We start from the raw sequence: 22,569 nt of genomic DNA on the forward strand, positions 1-22,569 counted from the left end.
AACATATAATCGCTAACAACATTTTGCTTTACATTTATTAGACCCTTAGCCATTAGCCCATATAATATCCTACATTGGTATATTTATTAGCATGTATAACTAACACACACATATACACACACACACACACACATATATATATACCTTTGTCAAAAAACACGCCTACACAAACTACTAGTCAGTGGGCCTTTTCAGACCTTGCATTAAGATCTGATCAGGGCTATCTGATCGCAAGTGACCAGCTTTAGTTACGTGTGTTCAGACCTGGCATTGAACATGCATCTCCAAATGCGTCTCCAGATCAGCAAATAAGCACGGACATCATCTGGGGCCCTAAGGAATATTTTAGGAGCAACTGGAAGAAGCAGAATGAGAAGGCAGAGGAAAAGAGGTTGGAAGAAGAGGAAGTCGAGAAAGGAGAAGACAAAGAAGCAGAAGAAAAGAAGAGAAAAAGAAGAGAAAAAGAAGATGATAAAGAATGAGAAGAAAATGGAGTAGACGACAAAAGATGATGAAGACAAAGAACTAGAAGAAAAAGAATTGGGAGAAGAAGAAAAAAGAAGATGTAGAAGACAAACAACTAAAAGAAAAATCTGAAAAAGAAGAAAACATAACTAGTTTAAACCTCCTGGGGGAGGAGTATCTGCAGAGTTAGGGTTAGGGTTAGGGAAAGAAGGAATAATGGAATGAAGGGATGATAAAGGAACGAAGGAGGGAATTAAGGAATCAAGAAGGAAATGAAGGGATGAATGAACAAGGGTATGAACAAAGGAATGAAAGAGGGAAAAAGAGAAAGAAAGAATAACAGGATAGAGGCATCAATGAAGGAAAGAAATAAAGAAAGAAACACAAAAAAAAGAAAAAAGGGATAAATGAATGAGGGAATGTCAGAAGGTGCTTTGAGGTCATGACGTCGTCCACTAGATGGAGTAGTACAGTCAGAACAGTCACTTCCTCCATTTATAAAATCTGTACAGCTGCGTGGAACGAATAAGTAGTAAAACAAACGCAAGTCAATGCAATTTGTTGTCTATGACTGGATGAGGTGTGTTTGATTTCCTTCCCTGAACTCCTCAGACTTTCAGCATCACATTTCCCCTAAAGTACGACTTCAATAAACAACCTCTGAGTGAAAATGAAAACTGGTTGCTCATTTCTTTGGAAACTTTTAGATCTCCTCTAGAACTGTAAATAAAGTTCTGCGGTTTTGAACATCATCAGGGTGGAGAAGTGCTCCCTCATACTTTTCCAGCTGTTCTCGTGTTTTAGTTTTCAGGCCCGGAGGCGACTCTAAAAACACAGCGAGCTGCCGGCAATTCGACAGGTTCATGACTCACAGGTGGGGAGTTATTTAAAGAAGCCACCGGTGCAGACACATTCATGCACATATACACACCGCAGGGCCTTTATATGGCAACGCAGCAAGCGCTGAGCTCACACAGGCGTGAGCTGGAGTGTTTTCACAAAACGACGAGTCACGCAGACTATTTCCCCCGCACTGGTGATGTCAGGGAGAATCCCAGACGTCTGATTAAAGCAGGAAGCTTCACTGTGTAACTCTGAGTCTTCTCTGCTTCCTCTACAGTCACTCCTGAGTCCTTCCTCCGGGTTCTCCACATAATTAGACCACATGCTGCAGAGAGACTGCAACAACTACACCACAATCATTTAATGTCTCTCCAGAACCACATAGATCTCTTAAAAGTCCACACTTGTTCCTGTTTAAACTCTGACAGAACCCTCAAATCCACACAGAGGCCCTTTAAAGAAGAGCTCTTCAGAAGCTTCTTAGAGCCCATCTTCAACCTTAAAATAGTACACGAGACGGATTCTGATCCCAGAACACACCCAGACATTTGAAGTCCTCTTGATCCTGCACAGAAGCAATCACATTTCACTAAACGCTCTGTTTGGAACTCTTTAAAAAGTTCAATACATTAGAAACATTTACACCACATCTGTTAAAACCCAGAGAAAAACTAAAAAGAATGTTTTTAATATGATCACAACCTCTCAGAGTCTCCTCAGTCCAGCTACAATCTCTTTAGATACCTTTTGAAAGCCTCTTTAAGAATTCCTCAAGAGTATTTGTAAAACTCCATTTAGGGTTAACTCTTCATGAAAATCTACATTCATGAAACTAGTGCGCTGTGGAAACTCCTCAGAAGTCCATTCATGAACCAACTGAATGCAGAAAGAAACTATTTAAAATTAAATCCCCAAATCCTCTTTAGAAAAACTCATTGGTACTTATTTCTTATTCACAGAATAACCTGTAAAACTGATGACAAACTTTGTGCATTTGTCATCATCTACGTGTGTGTCCGGCAAAAAGGGCTCAAATAAAGTGGGTTGATGATGATGATGATGATGATTATAATGATGACAACGGTATGACTGATGATGATGATACACGATCAGCCAAAATGTGGGAGCATGAATCTTCTTGAGGAAGAAATGAGGTGTCTCCAACCGCAGAGAAGGAAACGTGGAAAGGAGAGGTAGGAAGTTCTGCGGAAAATTACCAAATCTTTTGTGAAACCTTTTTGAAATCCGTAAACTACTTTAAGCACATTGCTCTTTTCTTTGTTCTCCCTTTGAAATCCACTTGAATCTTCTTAGAACCCATCCAGTTAGAACACCACGTTGGGCCATTTAGGTTCCCCTAGAAGCTGCCAAAAAAAACCCCCTTCAAGCTCTTTTTAGAACTTTTTAAAACCATTGGCTGTGTAGATGGACGTAATGGGATGATCCTACATTCCATCAACTCCATGGCACTCAGCTGACTTGTTTGACTACAGTCCTCTGTCCATCACCACATAGTGCCCACCACAAATTGTTTTGCCGGCAGATCTTTGCTTGAGCATAATCAGTTCTGAACGGAGAAACTCAAGACCAACGTTCTGGGTCTAGGCTATTTTCCAGGCTATAATTTGGGCTGGTGTGGCTGCCCGATAAATATTCGGATGTTGCAGACAGATTGTCCAGCCTCTCTGCAAACTCAACTAGTTTGTTTGATTCGTTTAAATTACTTTACGGTACTGACCACTCGTTGACCTGGCCTCTGCGTTTAGCCGTCAAACCTTTAGTGCTTGTATGTGTTTCTTTGAGACCTGGGTGACAATGGCCGTCCGCGTACTGTAGTTACCGTTTCTAGCCTTTGCAGGGCGCCTTGCAGGAATTCCCGCCACTTCGCCTGGCCTGAATGATACAAGGCGAGACGGCACAGTCATGAACCATGATGTCATGGTGACCAGCAACCAGACTAAACACATCCAGAGTGTCAGACAGACAGACTGACTGATAGACAGTCAAACAGATGGACGGGAACGTCACAGGAGAAATCCAGGCGAAGACTTTTCGCCTCAACACGTAACTCATTCACAGCCAACTGTGGGAGGAGGAGAAGGAGGAGGAGGATAAAGGAATCCCAGCTTTGCTCCATTAACAGCCAAACAGAGGAAGGGAGGGGAGGACTAAAGAAAAAAAAAGAGAGGGAGGAGGGAGAAGGTAAAAAGTTGGAAGTGCTATGAGTCAGAGCAAGATGGGAGGAGACTGGAGTGGAGGAGAGAGCAAGAGAGAGAGAGGGATGGAAGGAGGAGGGAGGAGGGAGGGAAGTATAATTATGGTAGGAGGCTGCCAGTGCAAGAGAGAGGAGAGAGAAGCAGAGGGAGGGAAAGAAAGAGCGAAGAGAGAGAGTCCAGCCCACTCCGGTAAAACCATTCAACTGGTGAACGAGGGAACGCATTCAACAAACAGAGAGAGAGGAAAAGAGGTAAAAAGAGAGAAAGAGAGGAACTCCCTTGGTCTGGGATAACTTAGTCAAACTGGCTCTCTAACACACTCTGTGCAGTGACTTCACCCCGGGAACAAGGATCCTCCTTTATGCTTTTTCATCATCCATTCATCACATCTAAGACTTTTAGCGCTTCTTCTTCTTGTTTTGTAATTCTTTCTTTCTTGTGACGCCTCCACATTTTTCAGCCATCTGTCCCTGACAAAAAAGATAAGGATTACTCATTTTCTCTCTCGGCGTTGTTTTCTTTTTTTTTTTTTTTTTCTTCTGTGTGTCCTCCTCTCTCTCGTTTCTTTACAGCTTTTCTTCCCTCCGTTTCGCAGGTGGACTGTGAGCTGAGCTGAACTTTGCAGCTTCCAAACTTCTGAGGAGAGAACGTGAGCGAGAGAGGAGAAAGACAAAGACAGAGAGAAAGAGAGAAGGTCGAGGAAGGAGGTGAAGACTCTTTTCTTTCTTCTCCAGGATAGATTTTTTTGGGCACTTTTGTCCACAACCCGATTTTTCGTCATCCCTTGCGGCTCTGTCTGGGCATCTGCATCCGACAGCATCACCAAACCCAGCAGCCAATCAGGAGTCTCCTGCCATCATGTCAGTGTTACCTCTGCTCAGCTGGACCCTCCTGGTCCTGGTCCAGGTCCAGACCAGCGGCTCCTTCTCGGACATGGCGTCAAGGCTCCAGCCTCCGCCACTCTCCCTGACTGTCCATCCTCACCACCAGCCACCGCCTGATGCAGGCTCCCACTGCCCATCCTGTGCCCTGGCCAGGATGCGAAGGAACGATGGGGTCATGGCGGCAGATGACATGGCGGGACGCAAGCAAGAGGAGGAAGGGGAGGAGGATGAGGCGGCCCAACAGGACGTGGTGGAGGCGGTGAAGAGGCACATCCTCAACATGCTGCACCTCCAGGCCCGACCTAACATCACCCGACCCGTGCCGCGCGCTGCCCTGCTCAACGCCCTGCGCAAGCTCCACGTGGGCCGTGTGGCCGAGGACGGCAGCGTGCAGATCGAGGGGGAGGAGGAGGCGCGAGGGAGGGGAGGCCGGGGAGGAGGGGGAGGCGTGGCGGCGGCGGCGGCGACAGCATCTCGCGTGGGAGACGGCAGCGACGCGCAGGAGACGACGGAGATCATCACCTTCGCAGAGGCTGGTGAGTACGATCACTGTGTCTGTGACTTGACGGTACACCAGCAATATGAGGACATGTGTGGCAATGTCCTCACAAGGATAGCGATACAAACATATAAGTCTGAGCATCTTCATTTTGACTTTGAAAGAGAGAAAAGCTGTATTTCAACACAAGAAAGGAAGTATGTGTGTGCAACGTACACATTTCTGTGTTTGAGTTGTGCGTGTACATTTTTTATGTGATCAAATGAATGAGTTACCTCTGTATGTATGTATCTATGTGTGCGTGTCTTTGTGTGAGTGTGTCCACCTGCTTAATTCCACCTGCGTACTCACTCAGCCAAACACACTCAAACACACACACACTCACACATATCTCTGTAATCACCTCCCGCTGTTCTCAGAGAATGCCTCATTATCTACTTAAAGTCAGAGGAGATTTGTGTGTCGCTGCCTGTTTGCGTGTGTGTGTGTGTGTGTGTTCTCATTTTTATTGCGTTGTGGGGGACAGACTCACGCGGAATACTAACCTTGTGGGGGCCATTTTTTTCTGAGCCCCAAAACTTTTTGCAGGTTTAAACCTGCCTTTGGTCTGGTTTGGGGTTAAGGGTACTGTGGTATGCGTTATGAGAAAGGAAGGTCCTCACAAAGCTAGAAACACAAAGCGCTAAGAGTGCTGGAACGCTTTTCTGACAGACGGTAGCGACAGAGAGTGAGAGCGAGTCAGAGGGAGAGAGGGATGGAGGGAAAGAAAGCGAAGGTCAGACATTAACAACGTTCTTCGCCACCTTTAACCTGCAGACCTTCCGCAGGTCCCACTTTACCGGGCTGTAATGTGTTTTAAATACCTTTAAATCCAGGTCACTGATGGGTTACAGCGCTCAAAACAGTCTCATATCTCCAAGTTTATCTGGTAGTTTTAAAGGCTGTGTTTAGCCATCGCATCTTCCATGTCTTCAGATACTTTCCGGCATCACTGTGAGTCCAGTTTTAGTTTATCAACCAATTGACGCTGGAATCAGTGGCTAAAATGAATTCAATACTCACCTGTCAGTCAAGCAGCGTGGGCAGGACTGCTCCGTCCTCTTCTCTTCTCCTCTGGATTTTCTGTTGCTGCAGTTTCTGGATTTTCTGTAGGCGAGAGTCTGGAACAGCAGATGGAAAAAGATTTTTATGAACTGAATCTGTGTAAACAGGAGGAGAGGAGCAGCTTTATTGAAAGGAAAACACAGAACTGAATGCTGCTTAAAGGAGCTCCTCTCTGTGGACAAATCTGGTGCAGGAAATCCGAAGGTAACGTCAGGCAGAAATAAAACGACATCCGAGGGTGGGGCTGGCCTTTTGAGGTTTGACCCAAGACGCGGATGATTAGCTAGAAGCAGAACGAACCAGATTTTGCTTTTATTTTATAAATTAAAACCATTTCAGTTCCACTTTCTTGTGAACCTGCTCATGTTCTCAGAAGCAGAACGAACCTGACTTTACTCTCAGAAACCAACAAGATTTTATAAATTAGAACCATTTGAGATCCGCTTTCTTCTGAATCTGCACCTCCGCTCAGAATGTCTTCAGAGACGTTACCTCTCTGGTCTGACTGGCAGCAAGCTCTTCAGACTTTGTCTGTACTTTCAGAAAATTGCGCTTGAAAAACACAGTCTGATGTTGAAACCATGAAGACACCGAGTTAGTGAAGAAAGGTTTGAACAAACAGTGGTGGTCGGATGAGGTATACGACACATCCTGCAAAATAAATAGTTTATATTGACCAACGCAAACGTTGAGACGTGATCAGTATTGATCCTAGACTCTGTAGTCCATGAATCCCTAACCTTGACAGTGCAGAATTAAGAGTCAAACAGACAAAAAAAAGTTGTCTGTACGTTAACTTGCGTCTGGTTTGCTGGGTTGAAAGTCTGTTTCACAATGTAGCCTAATATACACCACTAATATGACCCATTCTGTTTGGGTACACAGTTAAACTTAAGCCAAACCTGGCCTTCACCAGCTCTCTCAGGTTCTAAATTTAAATTTCTTTCCCAGTTGAGCCCAGAAGCTAGAGGTAACACACTTCCTGTTGGACCTGACTATCATCTGGTTAAGATACTTGGATGAAACGTCTTCATTAAACTCTACAAGTCCAGGCACAAACCAGCGCTGACTGATTTTAGGAAGTGGGAAACAAACAGCAGTGTCTGGTGTTGAAGTGTGACTGTTAGTTGGCCCATCCATCCACCCCAACTTCTCTTATTTACGTCACCTATTTCTCCATATGAGGTTGACTTGTCCTGTTGGTGACGTTTCTCTCTTTGAACACATGAAGTTGTGAACATAAAAATCTAGTAATTTAAAACTGTTTCTAGAAGAGAACTACCTTATAATCTGGGTTTATTCTTCCCGGGGAAAGATAAAAGACATTGCCACTTTTTTTTATAAGCGGATAAAACCTTGTTGTTCTCCTTAGATGTAACATGACCCACCATGTGAATACTTTGCACCCAGCCGGTCGTTGCTTTGTTGAGAGTAACTGATGCATTCAGGGACCTCAGTAATTATTTTGGGCAACGGAGATGGCAAATAGAGGAGCGGGGGGAAGATTGAATTCTTGGCGGAGACGAAGTGTCAACCTCCTTTTAGCAGCTTGGAAACAATATCTATCTGTCTGCCGTTTTCTTTCCATCAGCCTGTTCTGTTTAAATTCTCCTCCGACCCTGTTTACCCCCCCTCCCCATCTCTCCCCACACACAGAGGACAATTAGGCTAATTGAACTTAATTGAACACATCATTAGCGACATTCCACAACTCACTTTTATCTCACTCTCTCACTCGCTAACCTCGGCCTACCCTTCCCTCTTCTGGCAGACAGAATAAACTGGGCATTGTTGGGTCTATTCTGGTGGCCGGGTCTGTCTGGGGATTCAAACTAGCAACTCTGCACCGAGCTCGCTGACCTGTGACCAAGAGCATCTGTCTGATATGAAAATAAACTACAAATACCGTATTTTCTTTACCCAACTCCCATTTTTCTCTTCACTCTTCTTCTCTTTTCACCTCCATCTCTTTTTGTTCTTTATTCTTCTCCACCATCACTTTTTTTTTTTTGGTCCTTTGGTGTGGCTTTAGCGTGTCATTTGCGTGTTTACGGTCGCGTCCATGCTGTTGCACCCTTGTCGTCGTTTGTGTTGTTGTTTGGCTGGGCTGTGATGTGTGAGCGGCCGCCAAAGATGCTCTACAATTGGCGAGATGAATCACTCGACAGTAAATAGCTACAGATTGTGTCCAGACCTATCGAACATAAACACACAAGGAGAATTAGAAGAGGCTGTAGATTCACAGAAAAGGAAGGGGATGAATCTGTCAGAGAAACTACAAAAGAGCAGCAGCCTGAACGATAGTTGCCACCTATAAAAAGTTCCTAGAGCAACATATTTGCTGGATTTCCGTCGGTAATGTTGACAACAAAGACCAAATGTCTCCTCTCTAATTGTCTAATTGTCCCCTGCTTCCAAATGGCAACTAAGATGACGCAGCAGCTTTTTAGACCTTTGTTTCTTTGGGCGACGTGATTGGTCGTCATTTTGTAGATTAAAACGTGACAATGTTGTAATCATTAGATGTAGATCAGTGGTTTGGGAGATCATTAAGAGGTTGGGTGGTTTTAAATACAGATCTTGCCTTCTATTTGCCGGATAAATCCTCATTTTCTAATAAACACTTCTGTGTGTTGTGGAAAGTGAAACTTTTTTTTACCTTGGAAAAAAAAAAAACAGTCCCACTACTTTTGCAAATGTTTTATGTTAGACTGTTTAATCTTGCTCATCTTTCTTTATGCGGAGTTTTAAATCCCAAACGTAACATGAATCAAATCACTGTAGCAAAGCGAGCAGCTTCTGCAGTACACTGAAAAACGCTTTGAGTGAGACGTGGAATCAGGACGACGAGAAGGCAGCAAGCGGTCTCCTCTCTAAATACTGATGAGTTCAAAAGAGAGAGGGAGGAATGGTTTAGGAGGAATCGGTGGAGAGAATTAGAGAGAGGAGTAAACCACCCCAGCCTCGGAGACTGTCCCTGAATGTCTCCTCCTAACTTAGCTCTCCTTCCCCATCAGTCTAACAGAATTTATATATAATTATAATTTTTTTCAGTCTTTGTTGAGGACACATCTTCACCTCTCATTAGTGCAAAGGTTTGAAAGCGCTCTCCTTCCCCGTCAGTCTAACAGGAGTCCCAGACTAGTTGTTCTGGGAGGTTCCCAGTGTGAAAGATCGCCTAATGGTGTTGTGAAGTTAACGGGAAGCCTTAACCTTAACAGTCCTGATAAGACCTTTCCTGAAGAGATAAAGAGACAAACAGATATGAATGCTTCTTCTTCTTGGCATCTGTTAATGTCTTTTTTTTTTTTTTTAACTCCAGTCCAACTTCTTCTTAAAGTAACTCCAGGATGTTTTCAGTTTCACCCTTTCATAGCTGTTTTAGGAGAAGTCTGTAAAAATCGTCTTTATGCTAACTGGCATCTGGTTTACTGGATAGAAGGTCTGCAAGCTTGTTTCCCATCATAGCCTAATGTACATCACTAGAATGACCCTACTTGATCAGTTTAATGTTTGGATCTGCCTATCACCTGCTCCTCCCAGGGAAACCATACTTTAGTTTTAGAACCAACTTGGTTTTGGTCGACAATTTCATTGACCAGTTTCCTGTTGGTGGAACACAAAGTGATTATCTTCACGGCTAATAAGCTCCAATATGTCTGTGAAGGTTCATCCAGGTCATAGTTTGTCCAAAAACCAAAGCTGAAACAAAGGCAACTGGACTTGTTGGGTTTCTTGAAGACATTTCACGGCTCATCCAATTAAAAAAGCTACTTGGATGAAATGTTTTCAAGAAAGTCCAGGTACAAGGCCTCCTTTTGGTTTTTGAAGAAACTCTACAAGCCTATATGGCTTTCTTTCAGTTTTATTTTTTGGATGTAAGTTACATTAGCTTGGTTCATTTTCTCCCCGAATATCAGCTGTATATCATCTGTTAGCTATTGGTCATCTGCTCAGTCAAACCTGATGTAAACTGTGCAAACTGTGCAGTCTTTGTTAATGACACATCTTCACCTCACATGCGAGAGTGGGGTGCGGCTGTTTCAAGGGTTTGTGCATTTATTTTTTTTTGTCAGAAATTCGTCAGTGAAGCCCAAGTAGACCCACAGTGGCAGCATTTCCTTGGCATTTTGGTGTATTCAGTCATGAACACGTAGCGGTCAGATTGGACCTCTTATCTGCCGTCTTTATAAATAAACCAGCCTGGGAACACAGACAGACAGAGCTTCAAGATGGCACTTCGACTTTAATTTAGCTCAAATTTTTTATTGTCCCGAGAGAGGAGTCTGGTTAGTAGACAAGGTCTGACAATGAAAAGCATGCCACGAGAAGAAAATTCATGACAGATGACTACGGAAAGAAAACAGAGCTGATGGAACAATTTGACGTTGCTTGTTAGAAACTGAATTTCAGAAGAACAGAAGTTTTATTTGGTGCTAACAGCCAGACCAGAAACTCCCGTGGTTCGCCTCGTTTTCCTCCAGTTTCACTTCATTTCATTTCACTTTATTGTCCCTTTAAGTGAGAATGTCGCCTGACAGCAGCAATAAAAATACCACAGACTGTTCTCAGCGTATAAACACATGGCTGCAGAGCGGAAAATATCTAAAAGTGAACAGCAATCAAACGGCAACACCGACCAAAGAAATATCTTCACAGCCTGAAGAATTGAGCTGAAAACGTCACTGAGCATCTCTGAGATTTCTTCACCAGATGAGCACACAGTCGTCCAGGTCATGGTTTATCCTCTAAAAAGCAAGCTGCGACAAAGCCAGCTACTTCTTGAAGACGTTTAACTGCTCATCCAACTGAAGAACCAAAGAAGGTACTTGAATGAAACATCTTCAAGATACTTGCTGAAAACTAGAACCAGGACACTCCACAGAAACATCTCTTCACTTTCTATTTGAAACCATTTAGCTGCTTCAGTAATAGTTGCTGAAGGATTATTGTCTCTTGGAAAGGGTTAATGATTTGGTCTCTGAACAAAGAAATGACAATTTTAGTTCCCTGAAATCTAAATGACGCCTTGAGATGAGACAGTCCAACAGTCAGAATAATTCAATAACAGATAACACATGACAACAAAAGGTAGCAATTTATAGATGGTTAAGTCTGAAAAATGACAAATAATCAGTTAATTTCTCTGATTTGATGTGAGCATGACGTCCGCCTCTTCGCCATCTGTCTTTCAACAAGCAACAAACAGGTCTTTCTGCTTTGATCCACCAAAATATAAAACTGAGACCTTGTCTTCACTTGACGTTGAGTGACTTTGACATTCAGGACGTTGGTCTCATCAGACGTCGAGACATTTTTCTTTGCCGGCTCTTTGACAGTGTTACCAGATTCAGTTTCCATTTGCATCTCCTCGCCCTGCTTGCTCACATGTGGTCTCAATAAGGGCAAGCTGGCCGTCCACACTGGACCTGGAGCAGATTTCTTCCCCGGTTAAAATAGAAGCGCCCCATTTTAAATCATAACCTTCTGTTTTGGCTGTATGTCCGGGTCCGCATGGGATGGCTTCTGGGTCCGGACCTGGACTGTGGTCCGCCTGTTAGTGACCCATGGTTTAAATGCTTTCATTCAAGGTTCTTAAAGGAAAAGAGCAACTTTTTAAGGAGTTTACTTTCAGGGTGTTTCAGGGATTCATTGGTTGATTCCTGCAGGAATGTCTGTTTCAGTTACAGGGACTTAAAAGCTTTTCTTTATTAGAGCGTTTAAATTTGCACTGAATCTAATCCCTTTTTAAATCCTGGAAGAACACAGGAATCAATGAGTGCTTCTCTCCAGAAACTTAAACCTAAGCGTATTTGAACTCCTGCCGGTAAACACGAGGGCTTACCGAACCCAACCCATGCCAACGGCCTCAGTAATTCCTTAAAAACAAACACTCAGGAAAGGGAATCCACATTTGGTGCTGTAGTGATGATTTGTGCCAGCAGGACGAGCTATACTTTGAAGATACATTAAAAGAGTAGGTGAGTGTTTTCCTGTGAAATACCTCAACATCTGCTAAATGAAAATTTTATACAATTGTTCATGTGCCCCAGAACAGGAATCCTTCTGACTCTAGTATCACTGGGCTGAAATTAGTTCCAGACATTTTTGACCGGTGTCTTTATTTCCCTTTATTACTGGAGATTTTTTCTTTCTGTGCTGCAAACAGCTCAGCAGTGACATTACTGTGAGTATGGAAGCTTCCTGGCTTCAGTTCTAATCTGAGCTTTGTCTCTAAAATGACTAATGTCAGGGTGGAGATCAAGAAATAAATAAGAACTGAACATGCATGTGTTTTCAGTGAGAGAGACTTTATAGCTTGTTTCAAAATATGGATCATCTCTTATGTCATGACAGATACACAACAAACAGCTGGTCATGGTTCTGGTCCAGCTGTAGGTAGAGATCCATTAGAGACAGCAGCTGTTACACTATTCTACTGACCAGATGATGGGACAGATCTCAAATGCTGGCAGGGGATGCACGTGGAGACGCATTTAAATGCTATGTGTGAATACAGGTACTTAAAGATTGACAGAATGGATGTTAATGTGAGATCTGAACTAGGCCTATTGTAGTTAGAGAAGCATCTTTGGGACATTGAAGTCACTGGTTTGATCCCCCCTGTGTCCATGCCTGAACACCTAAACCTGAGATTTGTCCTCATTGCTCCAGATATATTCACCTGGATGGGATAAATGCAGAAAACAAATTCCCGGTATGTGTATGTATATAAATGGTCAATGAAGCTGATGGGATTTAATTGAATCTGGCCGTGCAGACTTTAAACACACAGGGTTATTGAATGCAGCAGTGTTTATACAGATGGCTGTTGTGTTTGTGGGGAAGAGAGGCTAATGGAGGGTGTGTCCACTCAGTCTCAGTTCAGGCCCAGCCCCTTGAGTTGACTTGTGATGCACCCCCTGCTCCCCAGATTGACTGAGGATTTAAGAAGGTTGCAGGTCTTTCTGTATATTCTATAAATGGCGTTTTGTTTAGACAACAGCTGTTTGTGTCTTGACATTTATGACTTGAAAAGTCTGTAGTCCATAGACACTTTTATTTCTGTATAACCGAGGTGACTGAACATGATTAAACCATTCAGAAAAAAGCCTACTGTAAACATGCTATATATCAACCTGTTAAATTGGCTGTCTTAGTCATGGGGTTTGGTTTGGTTTTGTAGTATTACAACTAATCTTGTGTTAGCGTTAATGCTTTTTGATTTGATGGTGTTAATTGGGTATTGTTTGGTCTAAATTGGATGTATGATGGTTAGTGACAGTCTAAAGTGGGCAGTTTTTTATAAGGTCTAACTTTGGTTGTATAATTCTGTGTCATGTTCTCCATTGGGTATTGGTTCATCTAAACACAATGTATGATGGTTGTCTAACTGAGTATTTGGTGGCCTATCTGGTTCTCAGATAGTCTATCCCTTTTTTTGGTGGTCTAACCTGGGTCATACCCAAATTTGAGGGCCCAAACATGCCATTGGTCTGTTTGATGAGTTTTCAGCAGTTAAACTGTGTTTTAGTTGACCTACCTGAATGTTCGATGTTTGTTTAAAGTCTAAACTAGGCATTAAATGAGTTTTTGTAATGTAGTTTTTGTTGGAATTATGAGTTTTTGGTGGTCTTAATTGCTTGTATGATTCTATTAGCTGGTTTCAGCTGTTGAAGAAGTCAATGCAGTCTTCGTCTCTGAAGGTCTGTTCAGTAGATGTGTGTGTTTGTGTGTGTGTTCTGGGGATTACTGAGGATTTCATAAGATTTATCATAAACCAGCCGTCCTTTTAACAAAATACCAAACATTGCTTGTGTCACAGGCAGCAGATCTTGTTTACCTTTGTTAACTGCTTCGTCTGATAAATCAAGTTATAGTCATAATACACCCCAAGGGCTCATGGGAGAGTTATGGAATGTTTGGAGGTTGCTGTCGATGAAAATGATGCTCATGATGTTTAACTCAAATGTCAGTTTATCGTTTCAGATTTCAAATATTCGTATGATGAAAGACACGTTCTGTATTCTCTGTAGGAGTCAAAGGGTTGAGCAACCTGTCACCGCAGCAACATGGTCTGATATAACTGGTGACCTAAAGTGCCTAGACTGGAGGCATGATGGTTGTTGATTATCGTAACTGGGTATTTCATGGCCTAAACTGGTTAGAGGATGGTCTAAACTTGATGTGCAATGGTTGTTGACTGGGCATTTGACGTGTAATGATGGTTTAATTTGGGTATATGATGGTAGACTGGGCATTTGATGGACCTTTAGCAGCCTCACTGTGTTTAATGGCCAGAACATGGTTACGTTTGTCTAACGTGAGTATTTGATTTCTAGATGGTCTAACTCTGTTTATATTGGTCTAACATTGATTTTTGATGGGTTATTAGCAGCCTAACTCAGTTGGATGGCTGAGAAGTGGTTTCCGTCTGTCCAAACTGGCTGTTTGGCATACTAGTATGGGTTTAAACTGGGCATTTGAGGTGGCTATAGCTCATAGGTAGAGCAGGTTGTCTCTGAACCAGAGGGTAAGCGACATGGACATGGACCACAGGCCCAAGTGTCCTTGTGTCCTTGTGTCCTTGTCCTTGTCAGCTGTGTATTAGTTGATCTAAACTGGAGGTATGGTGGTTGCTGGCAGCCTAAACTGTGAGTTTTTATGATGTCTAACTGTTTGGTGGTCTTAACTGGTTGTATGATCCATTGTGATGGCCTAAATTGGGTACTGGTTCATCTAAACTGGACGTAGGCTTATCAGTTGACGCAGTCTGACTAGGTAGTTTCTGATTTAACTTGGTTCCTCTCGGTCTAATTTGGATGTTTGACGACCTAAACTTTGACATTGATCTAAACTTTTGACAGTCTTGTGCTCTATCTGGGTTTTGAAAGTTTAAAGGGAAAAAAAACAAGCTAAACTGAAAGTGAATCTAAAACTTTATGAAACAACGGAAAGGTTTGGTGGAGTTCTCTGACTCCAACTTTTGCTTTTCAATTAGAGTCGATGTAAAGTTACATAAAAACTTTGATCTGCGTGAGTCATTTTTCTACAAACGCTCCTTCCTCAGGGCTGTGCTGGCCCAGAGATCAGCTTTCATGAGTTGTTGTAAAGATCAGTCTTCTGTAAATGGAGTGGGATTACAGAGAGAAGGATGAGCTGTGTGGTGAGAACTTGCAGACGTCGGACAGACTCCTCGAAACAAACCTGTTGTCTCTGAGTGTAAATGAGCTGCTGGAACTTCTTGTTTGTCGGCTGCTCTGTTTCTCTACCTGACATTAAGTATAACTTAAATAAACCTCACATCATCATCTGCGTTTGATTGATTTCCTTCTTTCCAGGCAGCCCAAAAAAAGAAAAAAAAGAAAAGTCCTTCTGCAGTGACCTGTAGCTCTGGGTGAAGTACATTTTCCTGTGATGGATCTAAAAGAGGTCTATGCTGTAGCACACAGCAATATTTTAGACTGCAAACTTATGTAGTAACACGATTCAAGTAAAAAAATACTTATTCAAGAAAAAATATTATTTTAGTTCAAAGATGTTATTCTAACAGACTCCAATAACCTCTCATCACATCCAGGATTTTTACTTGGTCCACTTCAAAATAACTGGTTAAACTGAAAACTTGGTTGCAATTGGTTGCAGCTCTAGTTGCATTCTTCTAGTTGCACCCCTGCGTGGGAGGATTCCACTACAAACAAAATAATCAGTTTTCCTGATGTGTTCCATACGAGTGCAGGGGCAGAAGCCCCTCACGTGTTGCAGCGTCTCAGTGAAAGAATGTCTTATCTTTTATAGCATCGTTGATTCTTAGTTGAAATGGTGTAAGTGGCTGCACAGAGGGTGTTTAGTTAATAGCAGTCGTTGTTTGTGCAGACAGATGTGAACATGTGACTGTAAATCGCACGGACGTAACAGGCGTCTGTCATTACAGCAGTAATAAGCAGCTCAGCTCACTGACAGCTGCCACTTTGTTGTACCAACGTACTATCAGGATTTCCTCTCCTGCTCAGCGCGACAACCTTCAGTTACACCTCAGTCTGCAGTCTGTACCATAATGCACTGGGGCAGAGGTGACCTGTTAAATCAGAGGGCTGCTTAGAGTTGATTTATTTCTCGTACCAATGAGTCACTTCATGTCTCAGTACTTCCTACTTCCTCATGTTGATAAAGCTTGATAATCAAGTATGAAGATGTCCTCTGGAGTCAGCCGTATGTGATGGTAAAGTGTGGTTTTGTGCAGCAAGATGAAGATGTTGCCTCGTCCCTGCTCATGAAGTGAATCTACACAACATGACCTGCCTGGGTCTCTATATTAGGAGCATTACGGGCAGCTCCGCGTTCGGGTTCAAACAAAGAATCTTCTCCACAAACTCTATTATAAGAAACAATGAATGAACAGAGCTTTTATTTTTCAGTCTCTCTGAAGTGATGATGATGTAAGTGAGATAATCGCCTCCAAATTGTCGCTTCAACTGCGTTAATGGACTTGTTAAAGTGCCGACCGCCTCCACATACACACACACAAGCCGCCCATTCACACCGTTTAACGGAGCATCGCTGCTGCTGACATTCATAAACTCTCAGATCGTGACTTTTATTTTCTGTATGGACGCCCACGAGCAAGAGACATTACTGAGAGAGAGAGGGAGAGAGAGGGTGAGAGAGGGAAAGGTGATGCAAGGCTCTTATGTAACGGCAGTGGATGGTAATTGGGTCTCTAAAGCGGTGATTAGGCTGCAGCCTGGAGGTTTCGGGTCTCGAGGTTTCAAGTCTATGAGCAGAGCTTCAACGAAGCCCAGTAGATCCTCAGACTTTCCAACAAAGTTCCTTTCTCCTCCTCCGTCATTGAGATTCAGTCTGAGTATGAACCAAGAGGATCAGGACAGAGAGCCTCCTGCAGCTTTTTTGTACTTCCTGTCCTGATGTCTAGTTTACAGCAGATACTCTGTGAATTTACTGAGACAGATTGCACGTGATCGTATCTACACAGATGCTGAAGGTTTTGCTGACTTCCACAGCCACAGTACAATCAACCAGAGATACAACTTTCATATTTATTGTACAGCCTTCGTATGGTGATTTATTGAATCATTATATTTAATTGCTGCTCCTGATCGCTGCTGAACTACTTTAGACTGAACGTCTTCCTGGGTCAGTTGAGATGAGGAATAGCCTTACAGTCTGAATCCAGGGTCTGAAGGTCTCCACACCTACCATCGCAAAATAAAACATTTTCCTTCAACTTTTAAACGTCCCCATAGCACCAGTTTGTAGATGTTTAATTCATTCTCACTGTGAACTGCTCCTGGTGGGAACCATTAGCTGCTCTAAACGCTGCCTGACTCCAAAACCTCTGACCACGGCTGCCGAGTCAGCAGGAAGACTCCAATCAGCAGTGTGTATGTGTGTGTGCATGTGTGTGTGTGTGATGGTAACATAATGAGGAGTGTGTCGTGTGTAGATGACTCTGTAGCTCAGATGTGGCTAAAAACACACCCACATGGTGAATGTGTGTTTGTGTGTCACACTGAATTCACTTTAGCAAACTTCAGCACATACACACACACACACACACGTCTCTACTGCCATGTTAAAGTCTGTTTGTAGTCAATTACCTGAAGCGTCATTACTCTTACTGTGGTTACCTGAACCAGTGGGTTTACATTTGACTGTCAGCGCCATCTAGTTGTCATAGTAATCATGAGGTCAGCACAGGGAGGGTGTCAGGGTGGATGGAGGGGTCAACAAATACTGGGCTTTTAGTTGTTTATGTTGATGGAAACCTTCCTGGACTTGAAATCTAACATTGTCTAACCCTCTCTCTATCTCTTTCCCCGTCTCTGTCCCAGGTGAGTCTCAGGGCACGGTGAAGTTCGTTCTCCCTAAAGAAGGAGGTGACCTATCTCTGGTGGAGCAGGCTAACGTCTGGGTCTTCCTCCGTTTGTCTAAGACCAACCGCAGCCGAGCCAAAGTCACCATTCGCCTCTTCCAACAGCGCCGCCTCCCCAATGGACACCTGTCTTTGCCCCAGGATGACGTCCTCCTGGCGGAGAAGACCGTGGACACCCGCCGCAGCGGCTGGCACACCTTCCCGGTGTCTGTGGCAGTGCAGGCGCTGCTGGAGAGCACCGAGAGCATGACGCTGAACCTCCGGCTGTCCTGCCCCCTCTGTGCTGACACTGGTGCCACGCTCGTCCTGGTCTCAGGCAACTCGGAGTCGTCGCAGCGTAACAACCAGCGGGAGCAGTCCCACCGACCCTTCCTCATGGCCGTGGTCCGGCAGGGGGATGGCAGTGACTCGCGGCGACGCAGGAAGCGTGGGTTGGAGTGCGACGGGAAGGTGCGCGTCTGCTGCAAACGGCAGTTCTACGTCAACTTCAAAGACATTGGCTGGAACGACTGGATAATCGCACCACCCGGTTACCACGCCAACTACTGCGAGGGCGAGTGCCCCTCCCACGTGGCGAGCATCACTGGGTCCACGTTGTCTTTCCACTCCACCGTCATCAGCCACTATCGCATGAGGGGCTACAGCCCCTTCCAGAATCTGAAGTCATGCTGCGTGCCCACCCGACTACGAGCCATGTCCATGCTCTACTACAATGAGGAGCAGAAGATCATCAAGAAGGACATCCAGAACATGATCGTGGAGGAGTGCGGCTGCTCATAAACAGAAACCAGAACCGAACAAACTGGACTGGACGGGACCGGAGAGGAGGAGGACCTTTGAACTTTGATAAGAGAGAGCAGATGGAGGGAGGAGAGAAAGATGAGGTGGTGACATTAAGATCATCACGTCACTTCTTTCCCTTGCATCTCATCCTTCACTTCCCTTCGTCGCTCTGTTGCTCTGGGTCGTTCTCTGGGATAAAAACTCTTCTCCGAATTCATCTGGCAGAACTCAGAGAGAGTCTCGAAGGCACTTTCAGAAAAAAAAGACAAAAAAAAGATAGAAAAAAAAGAATATCTAATATATTTTTGTTACAAACGGAGGGAGTGAGGCTTATTTATGTGGCTGAGACGTTCAAGCACCCCTTGACCTGTCAGGCGTTAGAGAGATGAGGTGCCTGAAAAAATCTCAAAACTATGCAACTTGTTTCACGTATTACAATCTTATTGTATTTTACTGGTTTGTGTTTCCAACTGTTTACTTTTTAAAAATGTTCGAGGAAGTGAAAAAAAAATACTTTTTTATTCTTTTATTGAAGTTACATTCGTGGAGTGTCTGTGTGTTTCTGTATGTGTGTGTGTGTGTGTGTGCGTGTGTGTGTTGAGAGATACTTGAAAGAAACAAGTTGGCCCGGCTGCTGGAACCAAACACTTCTTTATTTTGCCATGGTTACCATGATGATATTCTAATTATTGTCAGTATATTAATATTATTGTTATTGTTGTTAATGATATTTAGTGTTGTTTTTTTAAAAAGAAACGTTACAAACGTTTTTAATTTTTTTGCACTATAGCGACACTCATGTTCAGATTTGCCACAGACTGAAGAGGGGCGGAGCTACGGGTCTGAGAGGTCACAAGTTTGTCACAAGTACCGCTCCCAGAAAAATCTCTCATTGTGTCACCTGTAGGTTTTTGTAGCGTTTAACGCTCACCGCCAGAAAAACTCAACATCCAGCCAAAACTATGTGGGCACCACAGCTTACTGTGTAGCTGAGAGTATTTGGATGATTTATGTCTGATTTCAGCATGCTGCCTCAAATTAAAATGACCACGAATAAAACTTTGGCGCTTTTTGTTTGGTTTTGTTGTCAGTAATCCAGTAAATGAAATTAAAACTCAACTAAATCAGTGAGATGATGTCAAAAACACAGACGTTTGGATCAAATTCAAGCGGCTGCTGAAGTTTCTGGTTTTCCGGCAGCTGAAGACGGGCTCATCAAACATGACGTTATCAATATCAGTATTGAAGAAAATGTGGAGAATAAAAAGCACTTATTGTTGTTATTTTCGGATTGTCTAAAAGTCTAAAATAAAATCTAAAACAGCAGCCAATGTCTCCATATTCACTCTCAGCTCTCTGTTGTCATGAACTAAAACTCAAAACAGAACTAAGACAGACATTATATCATAATTGACTTAGATGACCAGCTGTGATGCACTTTAGATAAATTAAAGTTGTTGTTTTTTTTTTTTATCACTGATGTTGTTCGTCACTGATCATTGTAAAACTACATCCAACACATTTGGGTTTGGTGTGATTAGCGTCCGACTGTCTGTCCACTTTTAGTTGCTTTAGAACACCAAAGATTTGACTTTGTGCATTTGTCTGTTAAAGTAGAAGAAAAATTGATTCCAGAGCGATGGACGTTTGGTTTGGTTTCAGGTTCGTCTTTTTATTTTATCCTCTTCCTCTCTCCATCGTCAATGACACCACTTGCCACAATGCTTTACTCTTCAACCTTATCTCCTCGTAAAGAGAAAAAGACCACCCACAGTCGCTTCGTTTTGGTAGAAAAACAAACGTTGTCCGATCAGATTTGTATGTCGTACGTTTTTATCAGTGTTGTCAATTTGTTCACCAAAAGTTTTGCAGTGTTGGTAGCCTTTTGATGAAGTCACACGTTTTTTTCTTTTTTCTTTTTCTTTCTCCTTGTCTGAACTTCCTGCTGACACAGAGTCAGCAGAAAGCTAAAAGTTGAAAAACGGAATAAAAGAAGAAGTGGTTATTTGTTCAGACAAAAAAAAAAAAAAAAAATAGTAACACTGAGCAAAGTGGACAAAGAATAAAAAGTCTATTTTTTATTCTGTATATATGGAAATCATGATTCCAGTCTGTTGCATTGCTTTGTTGTACAAATCAAACTTGCTTGTGGCATTTTTCTAATCTAATTTATTTTACGTATTTTTTTGTTTTCTGCATCACCATTAAAGTTTAAACGATGAACACAAAGGAGAAATGTGTCGTCACTTCTTTTTGTGTTTTAAACATCATTAATTTCTCTGACTCTGAACTCTTCGAATGCATTAAATGCATGCTGATCCTGCCTCTTTAAACACACATACTAAGAGCTTGATTACAAAAAGTGGTGCTGCAATTTCCCAGAGTCAGAGGAAAAGGATTCAGGGTCAAGGCCACTGTCAAACCCGAAGGGAGAGAATCGCAGGACCAGAGGGTGGCTGGAGATAGGCGATTTCCCCCCTGGTTCCACTTTGAAGCTGCTTAACCTGTTGAAAACTAAGAAACTTAATTTGATAAATATCACACCACATATCCAAAGACTGACACTTCCACTGAGATGAACAAAGTTTTAAAGGACTCATGAGATGAAGACTATCAGAGCAATATGCTGTTACATTAACTAAATAACTTTAGAACTTGAAGCTTCTATGCGAATGTTTAGAAAGTTCTGCATGAAACCTGGTTCTTCTGACAGGTTCTGTCTGAGCTCTGTGAAAAACAAACACAGGTCAAGTGATGATTAAGGTTTAATGTGCTATAACTGCCAGGAACACAGAACCAACCAGCTAACACAGAACCATTTAATACAGAACCAACTTACACAGAACAAACTAACACAGAGCCAGCTAACACAGAACCAGCTAATACAGAAAAGGCTAACACAGAACCAGCTTAAACAGAACAGGCTAACACAGAAACAATTTACACAGAGCCAGCTAACACAGAACCTGTTAATACAGAGCCAGCTAATACAGAAAAGGCTAACACAGAACCAGCTTAAACAGAACAGGCTAACACAGAAACAATTCACACAGAATCAGCTAACACAGAAAAGGCTAACACAGAGCCAGCTAATATAGAAAAGGCTAACATGGAATCAACAATAGGCTATCAAAGGGACAGCTAATACAGCCTAACAGAAAACCAACTTACACAGAACAGGGTAACACAGAACCAGTTAAAACAGAACAAACTAACAGAATAGGTTAACACAGCGCCAAGTGCGTGAGTGCTGTCTCGTGAGCAGGCGTCCATCCTGATTGCTGAGGTAAAGGACTGACGTTTGTGAGGTGACGTGAACTAACGTATCTTTATTTACTCATGTTGCGGGGACATACAGTCAAACCTTGTGAAGGCATGTCCTCATAAGGTGAAATGGGTGAAGACTTGGGTTAGTGTGTGAGTGCAGTATAAATAGAAGTTGGCCTTAATGACAGGAGGACAGTAAAATGACTAGCAGATGAAATGTCCCGCCTCAAAACATCAGAGACGGTGTTTTCCTTTTCTGTGAGGACCGAGTTTCCAGCTGTGTAAAACCTGCACTGTGAAGACATTTTTAGGTCTGTGTGAAATGAGCTGTGGATGCTGGTCCTCATAAGAATAGCAGTAAAAAGTGTGGATGAGAGGCAAACCACAGATGGGTGTTTCCCTGCCAGCCACCACGGTCGACTGTTTAAGGAGGTGACGTGATTCAGTCTGTGAGATTCTATCACTGACTTTAACTTTGGCTTCTTAAACACACTTTAAAACATGGTTTGTCCAGATGTCTTGTTCTAAAAAGACCAGTGTAAATGATATCGTAGAGACACTTCTCAGAATGGAGGAGGACCAGATCTGGCTCTTGCTAATGAAACCACTCTGGGT

The 22,569-nt window shown here is 43.0% G+C and overlaps 1 protein-coding gene across 1 annotated transcript; it reads left to right on the forward strand.

Moving 5' to 3' along the window:
* Positions 1-3,693: 3,693 nt before the first annotated feature.
* Positions 3,694-20,923, forward strand: inhbaa (inhibin subunit beta Aa). The gene is made up of 3 exons (XM_084565778.1): positions 3,694-3,775; positions 4,120-4,944; positions 17,864-20,923. Exons 2-3 carry the CDS (start codon positions 4,383-4,385, stop codon positions 18,682-18,684), a joined length of 1,383 nt encoding a protein of 460 aa, XP_084421904.1. The 5' UTR covers positions 3,694-3,775; positions 4,120-4,382; the 3' UTR covers positions 18,685-20,923.
* Positions 20,924-22,569: the final 1,646 nt, after the last annotated feature.

This window comes from Chelon labrosus, assembly GCF_963514085.1.
Source record: "Chelon labrosus genome assembly, chromosome: 18".
NCBI lineage: Eukaryota > Metazoa > Chordata > Actinopteri > Mugiliformes > Mugilidae > Chelon > Chelon labrosus.